At 51.4% G+C, this 16,315-nt stretch overlaps 2 protein-coding genes across 4 annotated transcripts; one reads left to right on the plus strand and one right to left on the minus strand.

Moving 5' to 3' along the window:
• Nucleotides 1-158: 158 nt before the first annotated feature.
• On the plus strand, nucleotides 159-6,273 carry ANKZF1 (ankyrin repeat and zinc finger peptidyl tRNA hydrolase 1). Of its 2 annotated transcripts, XM_032354867.1 has the most exons (13): nucleotides 159-765; nucleotides 1,533-1,639; nucleotides 1,866-1,968; nucleotides 2,087-2,280; nucleotides 2,676-2,788; nucleotides 2,884-3,031; nucleotides 3,313-3,541; nucleotides 3,690-3,836; nucleotides 4,458-4,941; nucleotides 5,106-5,217; nucleotides 5,346-5,513; nucleotides 5,651-5,736; nucleotides 5,943-6,273. In XM_032354867.1, the coding sequence occupies exons 1-13, from the start codon at nucleotides 618-620 to the stop codon at nucleotides 6,064-6,066; spliced, it is 2,163 nt and encodes a 720-aa protein (XP_032210758.1). In that variant the 5' UTR covers nucleotides 159-617; the 3' UTR covers nucleotides 6,067-6,273. The 2 variants fall into 2 exon arrangements, with proteins under 2 accessions (XP_032210758.1, XP_032210759.1); XM_032354868.1 differs by lacking the exons at nucleotides 159-765; nucleotides 1,533-1,639 and having other exon boundaries at nucleotides 1,869-1,978.
• On the minus strand, nucleotides 6,222-16,286 carry GLB1L (galactosidase beta 1 like). Of its 2 annotated transcripts, none has more exons than XM_032354869.1 (17): nucleotides 16,088-16,286; nucleotides 14,784-14,910; nucleotides 14,408-14,574; nucleotides 14,015-14,165; nucleotides 13,787-13,847; nucleotides 9,741-9,835; nucleotides 9,477-9,651; nucleotides 9,335-9,393; nucleotides 9,111-9,232; nucleotides 8,962-9,002; nucleotides 8,645-8,763; nucleotides 8,262-8,336; nucleotides 8,055-8,144; nucleotides 7,798-7,911; nucleotides 7,366-7,497; nucleotides 7,021-7,236; nucleotides 6,222-6,651 (listed from the first exon to the last, which is right to left on the minus strand). In XM_032354869.1, the coding sequence occupies exons 2-17, from the start codon at nucleotides 14,850-14,852 to the stop codon at nucleotides 6,382-6,384; spliced, it is 1,956 nt and encodes a 651-aa protein (XP_032210760.1). In that variant the 5' UTR covers nucleotides 14,853-14,910; nucleotides 16,088-16,286; the 3' UTR covers nucleotides 6,222-6,381. The 2 variants fall into 2 exon arrangements, with proteins under 2 accessions (XP_032210760.1, XP_032210761.1); XM_032354870.1 differs by having other exon boundaries at nucleotides 14,784-14,922.
• Nucleotides 16,287-16,315: the final 29 nt, after the last annotated feature.

The raw sequence follows: 16,315 nt of genomic DNA on the forward strand, positions 1-16,315 counted from the left end.
TGGCCAATGAGCATGGGGGGTGGAGACACGACGGCCAATTCTCGGCTTCGAGGGCGGGACTAAAGGTTCAAGGTGGGTTTTGGACCGTCAGAGGACCAATAGTACGCGCCATGTGGGGCGGGGCTGAGGCGCGGACGACGCCGTTTGTCCCCTTCGCTGCGCCGTAGTGACGAGATTGTTGTAGTGTTGCAGAAATCCGGACTTGGAATTGTAAACGAGCGTGCGGCTCGGCTCACTGGGGCGTTTGGTGCCGCTTCTGAGGGCGCGGACGAGTGCACGCGGTTTAGTCATTGCTGGAGCTCATCGCACGGGTATCGAGGAGCGGTCGCTTAGGGAACCTGAGTGATTTTGGCTCTACTGGACTCGATTTGGGAGTTGGATGCTTCTCCTTTCACTCTATGTGGTTCGAGACTGTGGGTTTGAGAAAGCGGCCTGGGGTCACGTATTAATCCCCAGAGCGGATTCCTGGTACCAGACTGAGGCCCGAGGTGCCTTCCGGCGTGGGGAGACCAAGTCAGGCAGGCAGGAGACCGGGCGGTAGGATCGCACTCTGGGGAGCTCTGTTTCTGTCCCCCTTTCTGCTCCAGAAGGTTCTCCTGAAGAATTTCTGCTCAGCCATGTCGCCGGTTTCAGCTGCAACCCAGGTTCCTGCGTTGGTTTCCCTCTTTGACCTCAGCGCGGATGCTCCGGTCCTTCAGGGCCTGAGCCTGGTGAGCCGCCCTTCTGGGGAGGCTCTGGCCCAGGCTCTGCGGGCTTCCTGTCCAGGTATCCGGGAAGGTTTGGGGAGGACCCACGAGGACCGTGACGGGCTAGAGCTTATTGCTTGTCCAGGGAACACATTCTTACTGATATTCCCCGGTTTAAGAGCCCTTGCTGACATCTCTTTCTACAGGATAAAATTTATTTTCAATTCCCTCAATCTCCGGGTTGTTTCCCGCACAGGCCCCCCGAATTGTTTCCAAACAAGCCTCTTGTCATTTCTTACGTCTGGTCGTGTTTACAGCACTGCCTGCAAAAAACTTCAAAATTCCTAGATACGGCCAAATTTAACTGGTTTCCAATCAAATCAGTCGTTCTTAATGAATGTAAAACAATTTTTTATTTATTTGTAAAACAATTTTTTATTTATTTTTACAACCTTAATTTGTCTCTGGCTGTTTTTCTTGAAGTTTGAAACAACCCACACTGTAACTGGAAATGGAAGCTTAAAAAATGGGCATTTGGGAAGTGGTTTTTGCAGTTAAAAATAATTTTAACGTTACCAAAAATTATTTTCTACAGGATTCCTCTAAACAATCCCTTTAGTTAACGTGCTTGATATATGTCTGTTTCACATAATATCTTTACTGAGAAAAGTGACTACTGTGCCGTTTTATCTCATGATTCCCAGATTGTAATTCTTTGAAGGAAAGGATGTGCCATCTTTTTCTTTTGTATTCTCCTTTGTATACCAGACCCTGAATGTAATTCCAGGTACTGCAGATTTGGACTCCCTTTCCCCCTCTGATTACCCTCCCCTTATTTATGTTCAGGGGAGAGAGCAAGCCCAGAAAGAAAGCCACTCCAGGGTCTCCCGGATATTTCAGAGAAATTATTTTGTTCTACTTGTGACCAGACCTTCCACGACCACCAGGAACAGGTAGAAAGCCAGGTGCAAAGCTAAGGGGTGGAAGCAAAAGTATCATGGGGTGTGAGGAGAGGGAGATGTGTGACGTGTCTTTAATTAATAAAGGTCCATGTTTTGACTGAGGCAGTTGGTATTACCTGGTCATGTTTCCTGGAATTCTATTACTGGTCTTGGGTACCACAAAGGGCCAGGCTAGGGCGTATTTCCACATTCAGCCTCTTTTTTTGCCTCCTACCAGAGGGAACATTATAAGCTTGACTGGCATCGGTTTAACCTAAAGCAGCGTCTCAAGGAAAAGCCTCGCCTGTCTGCCCTGGATTTTGAAAAGCAGAGCTCCACAGGTGATGGCTGGTAGGACATGTTGAGTAGGACATGGGGGTGGAAGAAGGCTCTAGTTTAGGAGCTTGAGGAAAGGCCAAAGATGGAACACCAAACTTGTGCACCTCATGTTGTTTTCAGGAGATCTTTCCAGCATCTCAGGATCAGAGGACTCAGACTCAGCCAGTGAGGACAGCTTGCAGATACCGGATGAGGAGAGGGCTGGGTCTGAGAAGCCCAGCAGACCCCAAGGCTTCCACCCTCATCGGGTTCTTTTCCAGAACGCTCAGGGCCAGTTTCTTTATGCCTATCGCTGTGTGCTAGGCCCTCGCCAGGCAAGTGGCAGCCCGGGTTGTGTAGCCAACTACAGCCTTTGTACACTCAGCTTAGGTCTCCCCTAAGCCCAGGCCATCTCTTTCTTTTCTTCCTGTTGGATTGGGTCTCACCAGTGACAGCACAGTCTTGGCTTGACATGGCCTGAATCTGGGGGTCAGGCGTAACGGAATTAAGTTTGGAAACAGACCCATCTAGGTTTGAATTGTTCTACCACTTGATCTTGACTACCTGTACTCTATAAGCCTCAGATTTCCTTGTCTGAAAACTGGGAGACAAGCCTCAGGATGGTTGTAGGAAATGAGATCATGCATATTAAGACACTCAGCACTGGCACTGGGTTTCTTCCTGTCAGCGAGTGCCATGGGCATGTTTGTGTTCTCCCTCTATCTTCCAGATGCCCCAACAAGAACCCGAACTACTCCTACACAACCTGCAAAACGGAGGTCCCAGACACTGCGTGGTGCTCATGGCTGCAGCTGGGCACTTTGCTGGAGCCATTTTCCAAGGGTGAGAGGGTGCTGCCTGGGGTATAAGGATGCAGTGGGTCCTGTTAGCCTGGGCGTACGGGCCAGTTGCCAGCACTGGGTCTGTGTTGTCTACAGAAGAGACGTGGTGACCCACAAAACCTTTCACCGCTACACAGTGCGGGCCAAGCGGGGCACAGCCCAGGGAATTCGTGATGCCCGGGGTGGGGCTTCTCGCTCTGCCGGAGCCAACCTGAGGCGCTATAATGAAGCCACATTATACAAGGTGAGTTAGGTGTCACAGATCTGGTGGTCTGCTCCTCTCCTTTTGTCCCCTTTCATCAAATGTTACAGTGGGGAGCTTGACGCCTGTATCCTCTGGTCTTCATTATTTCTGGGAAGGGGAAGGTAGACTAGGGATGGCTCCCCAGGAGTCCTCTCATTCTCCTTCCGCTCTACTGTCTTGTGCGTCCCATTCCTTACATGTCATCTGTGGGCCGGTGTTTTGGTTGGAGATTTAGAAATAGCAAGTGAAGCTGCACGGGGCTGAGTTACTCTCTTCTCTAGGATGTTCGTGACCTGCTGGCAGGGCCAGTGTGGGCCAAAGCGCTGGGGGAGGCTGGGACAATATTGCTGCGTGCTCCCCGCTCTGGCCGGTCCCTGTTCTTCGGAGGCCATGGGGCACCCCTGCAACGGGGGGATCCCCGACTTTGGGATATCCCCCTCGCTACCCGCAGACCCACCTTCCGAGAGCTACAGCATGTGCTCCATAAGCTGACCACCTTGCACGTCCATGGTGAGCTGCTGATCCAGGTCCTCAGACTCCCTAGACCTTTCTGTACCTTCCAGCCCAGGCCTTGGGTTCTCATGTATACTTCATTGAGAGAGACCTGGGCTGGCTTCTGCTCAGCTCAACTTGAGAAACATCTTTTGTTTTATGACAGGAGAGGACCCCTGGGAGGCAGACAGGTTGGACTCACCTCAGACACACTGGAAGAAGAGAGAGGGGAAGAAGGCTACCGAGGCAGAAAGAAAGGTCTCCAGTGATGAAAATGAGGCACTTGGGCAGAATGAGGAATCGTCCAAACAGGGTTTGAGTCCCATCTGGCAGCTGTCAACTCTCTCTGGGTGTCTGTCCCGGAAATGCAGTGTCAAATCTACTGTTGCTTCCCTCTTTATAATGAGCCCTACACAACACATAGTTCGTTATGATAAGGGGCACCTGGTAGCAATCACTGGGACTGGGTCAGGGACCTTTCCAGACTTCCTGTTCGCTTTTGTTCACTGATGTATCGCAGTACTTAACATGAAATAGTGCATGAAACATGCTGTGTGGCACAAATCTCACGTATTTGCTTTCTTACCAGATGCTGTGGTTTGGAGCTAAGGCCTGCTTTCCCGGCCTCATACTCTTAGCCTTAGTGGCTGTCACTGCCCCCATGCTCTCCCCCGTTGTGTACCATCCTAACGCGGCTCGAGGGGAGAGTCTAAGGATACTTGACCCTCCGTAGCTCCTTCTGGGTCTTTCCCGTCTGAGCTGAGCCTCATTTCTGCACGCAGTACTAATGGATACAGATCTTGGGTGACAAAATACAAATATTTCTTTTCATTTTAAGACAATCTGGATTCTTTTTATGTACATTCTTATACATCTGGGGCAGCCCACCAGTGTATTTCTTTAGGTGGACCAAACATGTCATATTTTTCCCTAGGTTCAGGGTCGGAGGAAGAGGACAGCCCCCAGGTAGAGTTGGAACTAGTAGAGTTGACAGTGGGGACCCTGGATCTTCGTGAGTTTGAGGTACTGCCAAAGCGGAGGAGGAGGAAGAGGAATAAGGAGAGGAACCGAGACCTGAAAGCTGGGACGCCCGTGACGCTTCCCCCGCAACCTCAAGGAGATGAAGCCTTCTCACAGTCTGCGCAGGCACACACGGCCCCTTTGGGGCCTTCCCTGGATGAGGCCAAGACCCCTGATCAGTCAGAGCTCTGGGACATGCTTCTAGCTGCTTGCCGAGCCGGAGACGTCGAGATGCTGAAACTCCAGCTAGCTGCCGGCCCCAGAGACCCTGGAGTTCTGTCTCTGCTCAGTGCCCCCTGGGGCTCCAGTGGCTTCACCCTCCTGCATGCAGCAGCTGCCGCTGGGAGAGGCTCAGTGGTTCGCCTGCTGCTGGAGGCAGGTGCCGACCCTACTGTGCAGTAAGTAGGGGTCTCCAAGCTGAGCCCTTTGGGGGTATAGAGAGGATCATCGGGAGGCTAACGTTGGTACTGGCTACTTGACAGAATTCCCCTTGATCTGTTTGGGTGAGGTTGGTAGATGCGAGAGGCAAGCTGAACCCATATTTGGGGCTCTTCGCACCTAGGGACTCCCGGGCCCGGCCACCATATACGGTTGCAGCTGACAGGTCGACGCGAAATGAGTTCCGAAGGTTCATGGAGAAGAATCCAGATGCTTACGATTACAGCAAGGCTCAGGTCAGCTGGAAAAGGAAGCAGCAGCACAGTAGGAAGGCAGCCTAGATCCAGGCTAAAATCTTTTCTACTTTGTTAAGAGTTTTCCCAAGGTATGAGTCTTACCTTACACCTCCCCGGAAATCCTCCAGGTGCCAGGGCCGCTGACGCCCGAAATGGAGGCACGGCAGGCTATGCGGAAAAGGGAGCAGAAGGCTGCGCGGCGGCAACGGGAGGAACAGCAGCGGAAGCAGCGGGAGCAGGAGGAGAGGGAGCGAGAAGAGCAGCAGCGCTTTGTTGCCCTCAGTGATCGTGAGAAGGTGAGGCCCAAGCTGCTCTCTTCCACAGCCGTGATTTCCTTAGAGGTCTGACTGGTTCCCAGTGTGCAGCTGCCCCTTCTTGGGTACTCTGCCCACCATTGGGGCCTTGTCCTTAACAAGACTTCTCTTTCCCTCAGAGGGCTCTGGCTGCAGAGCAGCGGCTAGCTGCCCAGCTGGGCGTCCCCACCCTGCGGACCCCCGGCTCTGTGGACCTCAGTGCTCCGTAAGTGCAGGGCCGGGCGTGATGGCTAGGCTGGGAGTGGGCAAGCAGACTGAATGCTGCAGCGTACTCAGAAAGGCCATTGCAGGGACTGGAGATGTTCTGGAAACCTTCTAGAGCCAAACCAGAAATGGCCAGAGGGGTGGGGAGAGCCTGGATTGGAGAGTTTCTGGGGTACCTGTTCAACCATCTGTCTTCCTCTTGTCCAGACGCTGCTGGAGTTGTGGGACATCCCTCCAGGGCCTCACTCCCTTTCACTATCTCGACTTCTCTTTCTGCTCCACACGCTGCCTCCGGGACCACCGCTGCCAGGCCGCCAAGCCCTCTTCCTGATCTCTCACGGCTGCGCCTGGAGCCAGCTCGGCCCTGAGAGGCTGCATTCACACTAGCCCTAGGTTTCTTCTTTCCCGTGAAAGCGGAGTATTCAGAAGATTAGGAAGGACACTCAGGAACCCAGGCAAAGACAGGGCCACAGAGGAGTGTGGAGCTGGGACTGTCTCTGGAATTTTAATCACAATAAAGTTTGGCAAGGAAACTGCACTTGGACTAGCATTTGGGCCTTGTGGCCTTTGGTTCCTTGAGGTCATCGTGGCCAGCACCAAGGAATCCTGCCCACTCCGTGTCCCAGGTCCAAGGGTTACCTTTCTCTCAGTGCCCGCTTAACTCCATTGGTTCAGGGGCACCTTGTGTATCAGCTGAGAGGGAGTAGATGTATGTCTTATGCAGGGTGCTATTTAGGATGGGCCTATCCAGAAACTGGACTTGGGGCTGAGGTGGCACGTTTTCTAGCTCTAGCAGTGTGATTTTGTTGAGGGCTCCCCTAGAAAACAGCAGGGGTCTTGGCACGTAGAGAGTCTCTTGGGGCCCCCGCTTTGTCCAGTACCGGCCCAGGTTAAACCCATTGATCCAGACTTGGCCCTGGGAAAGAGAAGAGAGAGCGGAAAATAAAAGGGTCAGCTCTCAAGGGGGTAGAATCATCCCCTTTTGGGGTTTCCTTTTTCTTTCTTCTTTCTTTCTTTTAAGATTTATTTATTTGAGAGTGAGAATGAGAGCGCGCAGCGGGGAGAGGCAGAGGGAGAAAGAGAGAATCCCAAGCGTGGAACCTGACACGGGGGTTTGATCCCAGGACCTTGAGATCACACCCTTAGCTGAAATCAAGAGTTGGATGCTCAACCAACTGAGCCACCTAGGCGCCCCTCCCTTTTGGGTTTCTAATCGGGAATAATTTCTGTTCCCCCTCCTTCCATGATACTCCTCTCATCACTCTGACCCCACTGTCAGCAGTACCTTGGTCCATCCAGGTAGAGAGAGAAAAGTGTCCCCGCCTTCTCCTAAAATTGGAAACTTTGTGGAGTAGAAGGTGGGGCCAGAGGGAACTTGAGGATGTGACCTTTTCTTCAGCTGGAGGGGAAACCACCGCTTTACAAGCTTATCAATTTTCAGAGGGAACATCAGCCACCGGCTGAGGACCGTTTGCCCCAGAACTGGTGGCTCTAATAGGCCCTGCGAAGAAGGCAAATGAAAACTCATCATTCATTAAGCTCTTGTTTGTCCTCTATTAGGCCCCTATTTTTCCAAGGGAGTCTGGTCAGTAAGGGTCCGGAGGAGACGCGGTGGGAAAAACCAACTTACCTTGAAGTCACTGCTGTTAGACCCGAAACTGAGCCTCCCCATGTTCTCCAGTAAGATGTCTAGTTTGGCCCCTACTTTCCCCATCAAAAATAGTTGGTGTTTCATGTTTCGTTCCAGAACACCCTGAAACACCTGTAGATAAGAGGAGCTGTGAGAGGAAGGCCTCAGCATCTAACTCATGGCCATGACAGAGGAAGCTACGTTAGCCCACGTATTTGGAGAGCAAAGAGAACACAGCCCATCTGTCGGTTACCCATGCATTCTGGAACCTTAGCCTCAGTTAAATTCATCCTCATCCCAGCTTATCCGAGGCCCCCCTGCAAATGTGGGCAGACAGTGGGAAAAGGCAGATACAGGGAACTTAAGGCTAAAGGATGCTGGGGAGGGGAGAAGAGACAGGCTCACAAGGGTAGCCTAGAATTAGGTCCTTACCCCATCTACCATCACATAGGCGCGGTCATGGACTCCATTGTTAGGCACCCAGAACTGTGTTGGCTCAGACACAGTATAGGTCAGATAGGTCCGGTAGAGCACAAAGCCACGGTCCTGGGTATGGAAGAGGAAGGACTTAAGATGAACTGAGAGGTAAGAGAGGATTCTCTGGGGAAGGTGTGCGGGGCAGAAGGAAACTTTGGCCATGGCTGTTGAGGAAAGCTGCCATGCCTGCTGGATGTGGGATTCTGCCTTACCTGTTTGACAGCCTCAAAGGACATTGGCAAGATTGAACTGATGGGCCCTTGGGGACACAGGAAGTCTAGGAAAGCCAGCAAATCCCCATCCTATTGGAAGAAGGGGAAGGTATTAGAATAAAAGGGAAGTTCCAGAATAGAGGGCAGGATAGGCTAGGCCATTTAGAGAACAAAGGGTAGGATCAGAAAAGATGAAGAAGAGCTTACCAGTTGTAGGGGCAAAGGTCCAAGCGTCATCTTGGGGCTGGGGGGAGGTAAAGGTCCCAGGGGAATTTCCTGGAACTGAGCCCAAATTCTCTCAGGAGCCATAGGAAAACCACAAAAACAACCCTTATTCCAAGACCCTAGCATAGGGTTCTCAACCTGGGGTCCAGGGAATGGTTTCAAGGGGTCATGAAGATCCTGTACTTTTGCACATGCTTAGGTCTATCTTCCCAGGTAGTCCCATCCGCGTAGCTGGGAAACGGTTCTTTGGGCTCCGTGGCCCAGACAACCACCAGTGATTTATGGGATCCCATTACAAACAATTTAGGTACTCCCTTTCCCCAAATTAATAAGAGCCTTGGGCGCTTAATGAAGTGGTAGGGCACCTCACTGATGACGTTTCGAAGAGCAAAAAGCTTAGGTGTGGCGTCCCCTGCTTCAGATATTGGTGCATCGTAGTCATAGCTGGTAGTAATTGGAAGAAAGCGTCCCTTCTCATCAGCACCTGGGGTCAAACCGATTTCCTTAATTCAGTATCTTTCAAATGATAGGCACTAGGCAAAGACATTCATGCAAAGAATTTTGCTGCCAGAGGGGGCAGTGGTGGCCACATCCAATTTCTAGACCTCCTAATCTACCCAGCCCTTGGATTCAAATTCCTTGATGCCTCCCAGACTCCATCCCAGGGACCCTGCGGACTCACCATTCCAGTATCCAAAGTTGGTGCCTCCGTGGAACATGTACCTGAAGTGGGGGAAGGTGGGGAGAAAGGCAAAAGCTGACCCACTGAATCGCTTCGATCCCCCAACACCCTGTTAATGGCTTCATGTTGGCCCCCATGTCTCCAGTTACATGTTCACACTGGCTCCCAGCTTCAGCATGCTTTCTAGGCCTTTGGTCACAGCCAAAACGGACCGTGTGGAGTGGTTCTGGCCCCAGTAATCCAGCCAGCCTGTGTAATACTCGGAGTTCACCTAAAATGTGGAGTGACAGCGGCTGTAAGCGGGATGGGAACTGAGCTCGACCCATTCCTACCCTGACTCCAGCTCTGACTGCCCTCCCCTCCAGCTCCTCACCAGCGGCCCATGGGGCTCATACTCCCGCAGTAGGCCAAAGATTTTGGTCATGTTGTCAGCTGCGGAAAGGAGGCAAAGATGAGAGATGAGCACAGAGGAGATGCCCAGTCCCCAGACTCCACTCCACCCCGGCTCAGGACACCTGGGCCGAAATCCACAGTGGTGTAGAGTCCCTGGAGGGAGCCACATTTGAGTCCTTCAGGCCCATCTGTGGTGAAGAGGAGGATTCTGTCTCCCAGCAGCGCACGGAAGAGCCCAGCCAGGTGCCGCATGTAGCTGAAGTCACAGGCCCTGTAGCTACCGTATTCATTCTCCACCTGCCAGGGAAAAGGAGGAGTGGAGCTCAGCTACCCAGTGGAGGTTAGGACCCCTGGCACCGCCTTCCTCTTGCCCGGTCCCCTTGTACCTGAATGCTAATGATGTTGCCCCCATTATGGTAGAGCCATGGATATAACTTGGGCAGCAAGACCTTGAACCAGGAGTCCACTGCGGCAAGAAAGGCTAAAGGAAGAAGCGGTGGTCTGCTCATTAGGACACAACCACTTTTGCAGCCCCCACCCACAGCACCAAGGTCAGCAAGCTCAGAGCTGCCTGAACCCTGGGCTACAGTTTGTATCCCACTTGTCCACAAATGACTCTGAACCCTGAGCACCTGTGAATTTGCGTGGCAAGGACATCCGAGCTCAGGAAACCTTAAAAGCAGTGTTTATAAATTTAATTTTTAAATTAAATTTTCATTTTTAAACATAAGAAGAATGTTAGAGACGCCTGGCTGGCTCAGTCGGTTAAGCGTCTGCCTTTGGCTCAGGTCATGATCCCAGGGTCCTGGGACAGAGCCCTGCATCATATCACATCAGGCTCCTTGCTCAGCGGGGAGGACGCTTCTCCCGCTGCCTGCCACTCCCCCTGCTTGTGAATGAGTGCTCTCTCTGACAAATACATAAAATCTTTAAAAAAAAAACAAAAACATTGAATTCCTTTACATTTTGTGTTCTGTGTAAGGGGTGTCCAGACTTAACTGTCTCCTTTAATCCAAGCATATGTTAAATCTCATTCAACAAATATTTATGCATGCTTCCTGTGTACCAATGTTCTAGGTGTTAGGGATACAGAGTAGAACAAAATAGATAAAAATCTCTGCCCTTGTGAAATTTCCTTCCCAGTGAGGAGGGCAGACAATAAATAAATAGCTAAAATAGTTTGTTAGTGCCAAGGAGAAAAAATAAAGCAGGGAAGAAGGATATAAAATCATGGGGGAGCTTAAATTTTAGAGAGTAGCCCAGGGCAGGCCTCATTTGCAGGAAGACGGTGGGAGCACTGAGTGCAAATACCTCAAAGGAGGACTGTGCCTGGTGGTTTTGAAAAACAGCAACGAGGCCAGCATGAACAATGAGGAAAAGAGCAGAGGTCGGGGAGATGACAGGGCCAACGAGGTAGGATCCAATAGGCCATTTTTTTTTTTTTAAGATTTTATTTATTTATTTGACAGAGAGAGATCACAAGTAGACAGAGAGGCAGGCAGAGAGAGAGGGAAGCAGGCTCCCCGCAGAGCAGAGAGCCCGATGCGGGACTCAATCCCAGGACCCCGAGATCATGACCCGAGCCGAAGGTAGCGGGTTAACCCACTGAGCCACCCAGGCGCCCCCAATAGGCCTTTTTTTTTTTTTTTAAAGATTTTATTTATTTGACAGACAGAGATCACAAGTAGACGGAGAGGCAGGCAGAGAGAGAGAGAGAGAGAAGCAGGCTCCCTGCTGAGCAGAGAGGCCGATGCGGGACTCGATCCCAGGACCCTGAGATCATGGCCTGAGCCGAAGGCAGCGGCTTAACCCACTGAGCCACCCAGGCGCCCCCCCAATAGGCCATTTTAAGGAATCCATGGTTCCTACTCTGAATGAGGTGAGAACCTGTTGGAGACGTTTAAGCAGTGAAATGGCATGATCTGAGATATGTATTTAAACTTCTATTTTAACAGGATCACCGTGTGTCGAGAACAGAGGCTAGGGGCAAAGAAGGGAAACCAGTAAGTAAGCTATTAAAGTAGCCAGGTGGGAGAGGTGGTTTGGATTAATGTGGGTGGTGAAAAGGGGCTGAATTCAATGTATTTTGAGAGTAAAGCTGCAGGGTTTTCTGATAGGTTGAATGTGAGGTGGGAGGGAGGGGCACGACGAATTACACCACAGTGCTTAGCCTGATCAGTTGCAAAATGGAGTCACCCTTAACTGAGAGGAGATCGTAGGAATGACCTGGGGAGCGGCAGGCAGAGGGAGAAGCAGGCTCTCGGCAGGGAGCGTGACACACAACTCAATCCCAAGACGCTGGGATCCTGACCTGAGCCGACTGAGCCACCTAGGCGACCCTGACTGAAGATTCCTTTTTCAGAGTCATTAGCTATTAGATGGATGGAAAGCCATGAGAATAGATGAGATTGTCTAAGGAATGAACACAGAAAAGAGAAGCGTCCAAGGCCTGAGCCCTGCAACACCCCAGCCTTTACCGGAAAGAGAACGGGAAAAGAGCCAGCATGAGACTAGGAAGGAAGGCGCCTGGGTGGTTCAGTGTGCTGAACGTCGTCCTTTGGCTAAGGTCATGGTCCCAGGGTCCTGGGATGGAGTCCTGCATCGGGCTCCCTGCTCAGCAGCAAGCCTGCTTCTCCCTCCGTACACGCCCTCATCCCCTGCCCCCGGATTCTCTCTCTCTCTCTCTCTCTGCTCAGGCTCTCCCTCTCTCTCTCAAATTAATAAATAAAATCTTTAAAACAAACAAACAAACAAAAGAGACTAATAAGGAGTGGTCAGCAAGGCTGGGGCACGGGGAAGGAGCAGGAGTCAGAAAAAGGTGGTATCCTGGAAGCCAAAAGAAGAGTGTATGTGAAAGATCGTGGGAAAAGCTGGGCTGGGAGCTCCTGACTGGCCAAGGAGGAGGGAGGCCTGGAAAGGGAGTGTGGACTCAGCAGTGAAGAGGTCACTGGCTTTCTTGAGAAAAGCAGACACCCCCTGACGGTGTTCCAGCACAAATTACCATTTCAAATGTATTTCATAGCCAGCTGAGTTGGGGAATTGCTGTGAGGGGCAGAAAGCACCCTCAGAAGTGGGACAGTCCCTGCAGGGTCCCCAGCAGATACAAAGCGTTCTTACCAGATTACCAGAGTGATCTTTTTGAAAGATAGGAATCAGATAAAATCACTCCCTTGCTCTGATGACTTCCTGTTTACACACCTGAAGTAAAATTCAAACTCCTTGAAATACTGGGCATTTCCGAGTTTAATCTTGAATTCCCATCTTTTCTCTCCCTATGCTGCTTCCTCAGGCAATGTCTCAATAGCCATGGATGTAAACGCCATCTTTAGACTGAGGAATCCCAAATTTACCTCTAGCTCAGACCTCCCCATGAGTGCCACGATCACACAGTCTGTGGCTTACTTAACATCCTCACTTGAGTGTGATGGGACAGAAATTTAACATGACCAGAACTGTTTCTCCCCCGCCAAAAAGGTGGTCCTTTGCCACCCCTAGTCTTCTCTGTCTTCCCCATGTCAGTAAATGGCACCATCACCTAGACTGGCAAGAAAGGGGACCCCTTTCCTTCCAGACCCTACCTATGCTGCCCCCACCCTTCTCCTTCCTGTCAAAATCTATCAACAAGTCCTGGTGATTTTGATCTCCAACCTGCATTTCAATTCTCCCCTCTTCTTCCCATCACCTCCCTTCTCAACTACAGTCAGAGTCTCCTGGTTAGTTTCTCCACCTTTACCCTTGCCCTGTTCCCTCCATTTTCTACATGCAGGCTAAAGTAATCTGAAAGCAAATCAAACCTGTCTGGTTAGGCTCTTTCAATGGCTTTCTGCTGTGCTTGGAATAAAATGCAAACCCTTACAGCAGCCTACCAGGTCCTGCCTGAACAGTCCTGACCTACCTCCAGTTTCACGACACATTCCTCCCTCCCTTACCCGCTATGCTCCAGCCAAGCTGGCCTCAATCAGGCCATGTTCTTTCCCACCTCTGGGCTTTAGAATAGACTGTTCCCTCTACCTGGCTGTTGTCACTTCACTCTTCATATGACCAGTGCTTTCCCTTCCCTAGAGCCAAGTGAAATGTCATCATCTCAGAAGAGCCTTTTCTGATGTCCCTACCCCAAACGGGCCTTCCCTGTTACTCATGATCTCAACTCCTTGTCTATTTCCACAGCTGGTATTTTTACAGGTTGTGCTAATCTTGCAGGTTTTGGTTTTATAAAAAGCTGTTTCTTTCACTGTAAGCTCCACTGCACAGGAGTTGGGTATGCCTGGTCCCCCAGTATGTGGCGCCTCACTAGGCATGAAGGAGACACTCAAATGTCTGCATGAATGAGCTCCAGTTTGGGGATGGTCTCTCCGGTTTGGGGCACCCAAATGACCCATTTTGTGGCTGTTGGTTGCTTTTTTTCTGTGTTAAAAATGTTGTCTCAACTCACCTGGATCTGAGGTTCTCAGATGTATGTCAGGTTTTTGAAGCAGCCAGGCTGGAAGGCCCCCCTGAGACAAACATAACGACAGCAGGTTTTGTTGTTTGAGGGGGGCGGGCGCGTAAGAAGGGAGTATGTTGAATGCAGCACTGGAAGTGGCCCTACAGTGCAGGCAGATGGGAGGCGTGGAGGAACTGCCTGTGAGTGGCTCTGGTTCTGTCCCTTCTCCTAACTCACCATGTCCCACTCTGCACAGATGTAAGGTCCTGGTCTCAGTATGACCAACAGGTTCGCTAAAGACGCCTCGTTCAGGAATGCAAAGAGGTCCCGGCTGCCATTAAAGTTATAGACGCCAGGCTGGGGCTCATGGTAGTTCCAGGGCACATAACTGAGAAAGAAAGAGGTTAACAGGGCCGAAGGTGGGGAGGTCCTGGAAGCCTAAGGGCTCAGGCCTAGCAGGGAATCTCCAGGAAGCTGCCGGAAGGAGGTCCTGGCTCACCCTTTCCCACCCTTAGCCTAAAGTCCTGGAGCTCTCATACCCAGCTGGTCTTCCTGTCCCCAAACCCCTTCTTACGGGGGTGGTAGGAAGGGTAAATCCCACCCTCCATGGCTCTCCTGAGTACTTCTTACAACTGTACAGCGTTGAGGCCACTCATTCGCATCTTGAAAAGCCGGTCTGCCCAAAGCACCCGTGGTACCCGAAAGTAGTGCAGGCTGCCAGACACGTAGCGGAACGGGGCCCCATCTAGGAGGAATCTGTCATTTTCACGATCCACTACGAACGACCGAGTGCCTGCCTGCAAAGAGAGAGAGACCATGCTCAGCAGAGGTCTGGAGTCCGGGATGGGGGGGGGGGGGTGGGGAGACGGGAGGAGGCACAGTGTCGGTAGAGGAGGTGGAACTAGCCCTGCCCATTGTTCTGTGATTTTCACTTTCCTTCTCTCCCGGGCTCTGTTTCGTCCCGCCTCACCACACCCAGCCTGCTGACTCAGTCCTGTCATTTTACCTGGGGCAGCAGCAGCGTCAGAAGTGGCAACAGCAGGGCGGGTAGGCAGAGCGGCTTCTTGGGGGCCATGGCGCTAACAGAGCTCCTCTAGTCTGAGAGGGCGGTCCGGCTGTCACGTGGCGGATTCCTGGGAGGGAACCTCAGCGAGCAAGGGGGCGGGGACCACCTCAAGTTGCCAGGCCAGTACCCTGGACTTGTCCACCCCACTACTCTACTAGTTTGTAAAAATCCTCTGTTTCTTGAATCTGCTTCATCATCGCCACCTGGGAGCTTTTTAGAAATGCAGAGTCTCAGGTCCTACCTCAGACCTATAGAATCAGAATTTGCATTTTAACAAGATTCCCAGATGATCCTAAAGACATTCCAGATTGAGAAGCACTGTCCTACTAAACTGAGCTCCCTGAGGGTGAAGAGTACCTTGTCCATCTTGAATCCTCAGCTTCTAGCACGGGGCCTGGCACATAGCAGGTTAAATCTAGACGAATGAATTCAGAACCAGGGGGGCTAAAACGGTTCAGAACCAAAAGAAACCAGATCTTCCCAGTGGTGTGAAAAGCGGGGGACCAAGTTGTAAGAGGACTCTTTTTCCCGGTGGCCCTGTACCACCTCAGCCATTCCATCTTCTTTGGATGTGCACTGCTCTTCAATTTATCCCTGCCTCCCTGTGTGAGAGATGTCAAGGACAGCTACTTGGTGCTAAGGTTTGGGAGTTTGTGAATTTCCATGACTCCTGCCTTCACAGTCCCAAGCCTGGGATGTAAGGATCAGAATAAGAAAAATAAAATAATAATAAAAATATCAGTAATTTGTTTATTGACACTGAGGGCTATGTTAGCTATTGTGCTAAGCACATCACATCTCATTTTATCTTCAAAAAACTCCGTGCAGTTGATAATTATTCCCATTTTACAGATGAGGAAATTGAGAGACAGAAATTTTAAATAACCTGTTCAAGGTCACACTACTAGTTTAACAGAGCTGGGATTTGAACTAGGCCGTCTGGCCTCACAGTACGTGCACTTAATCTTAGGTACCACTATACCTTGTTTACAATTAGGGAGACTGAGGCTCTGCGAAGTTAAGTGGTCCAAGACCACACGGCTAGTAACTAAGCTATTAACACAGGATTTAGAACCTAGTCTGGCTCAAGAGCCTAAGGTCTCAACCACTGAAACTAGGGGAGTGGGATACAGGTCAGAGCCCCCAAGATTGTACGGATCAGAGCTGTAGGGGGTAGGAGTCCAGGCCGGCAGCACGCGCCCCAGCACCCGCCCCTCGGGGCTGGACTGTAGTCAGCTTCCTACCTCCGGCATTGGGAGATGGAGGTCCTGGGGGCCTCGGGCGGAGCCCGGCTTTGCTCCCTTTTGGCGTGGGTGCCTGCGTCTTGACCACTACTGAAGGCCAGGTGCGGAACCCTCACCCGGGTCCTGGGACCCGTTCTCCCCCAGGCTTAGCCCGCCCCCGGTCTCTCAGCTCGGTGCCCCCACATTATCCCGAAGCCCAGCGGTTGCTAGGATACCGCGGGCCGTTAC

This window comes from Mustela erminea, chromosome 8 (genome assembly GCF_009829155.1).
Source record: "Mustela erminea isolate mMusErm1 chromosome 8, mMusErm1.Pri, whole genome shotgun sequence".
Lineage (NCBI taxonomy): Eukaryota > Metazoa > Chordata > Mammalia > Carnivora > Mustelidae > Mustela > Mustela erminea.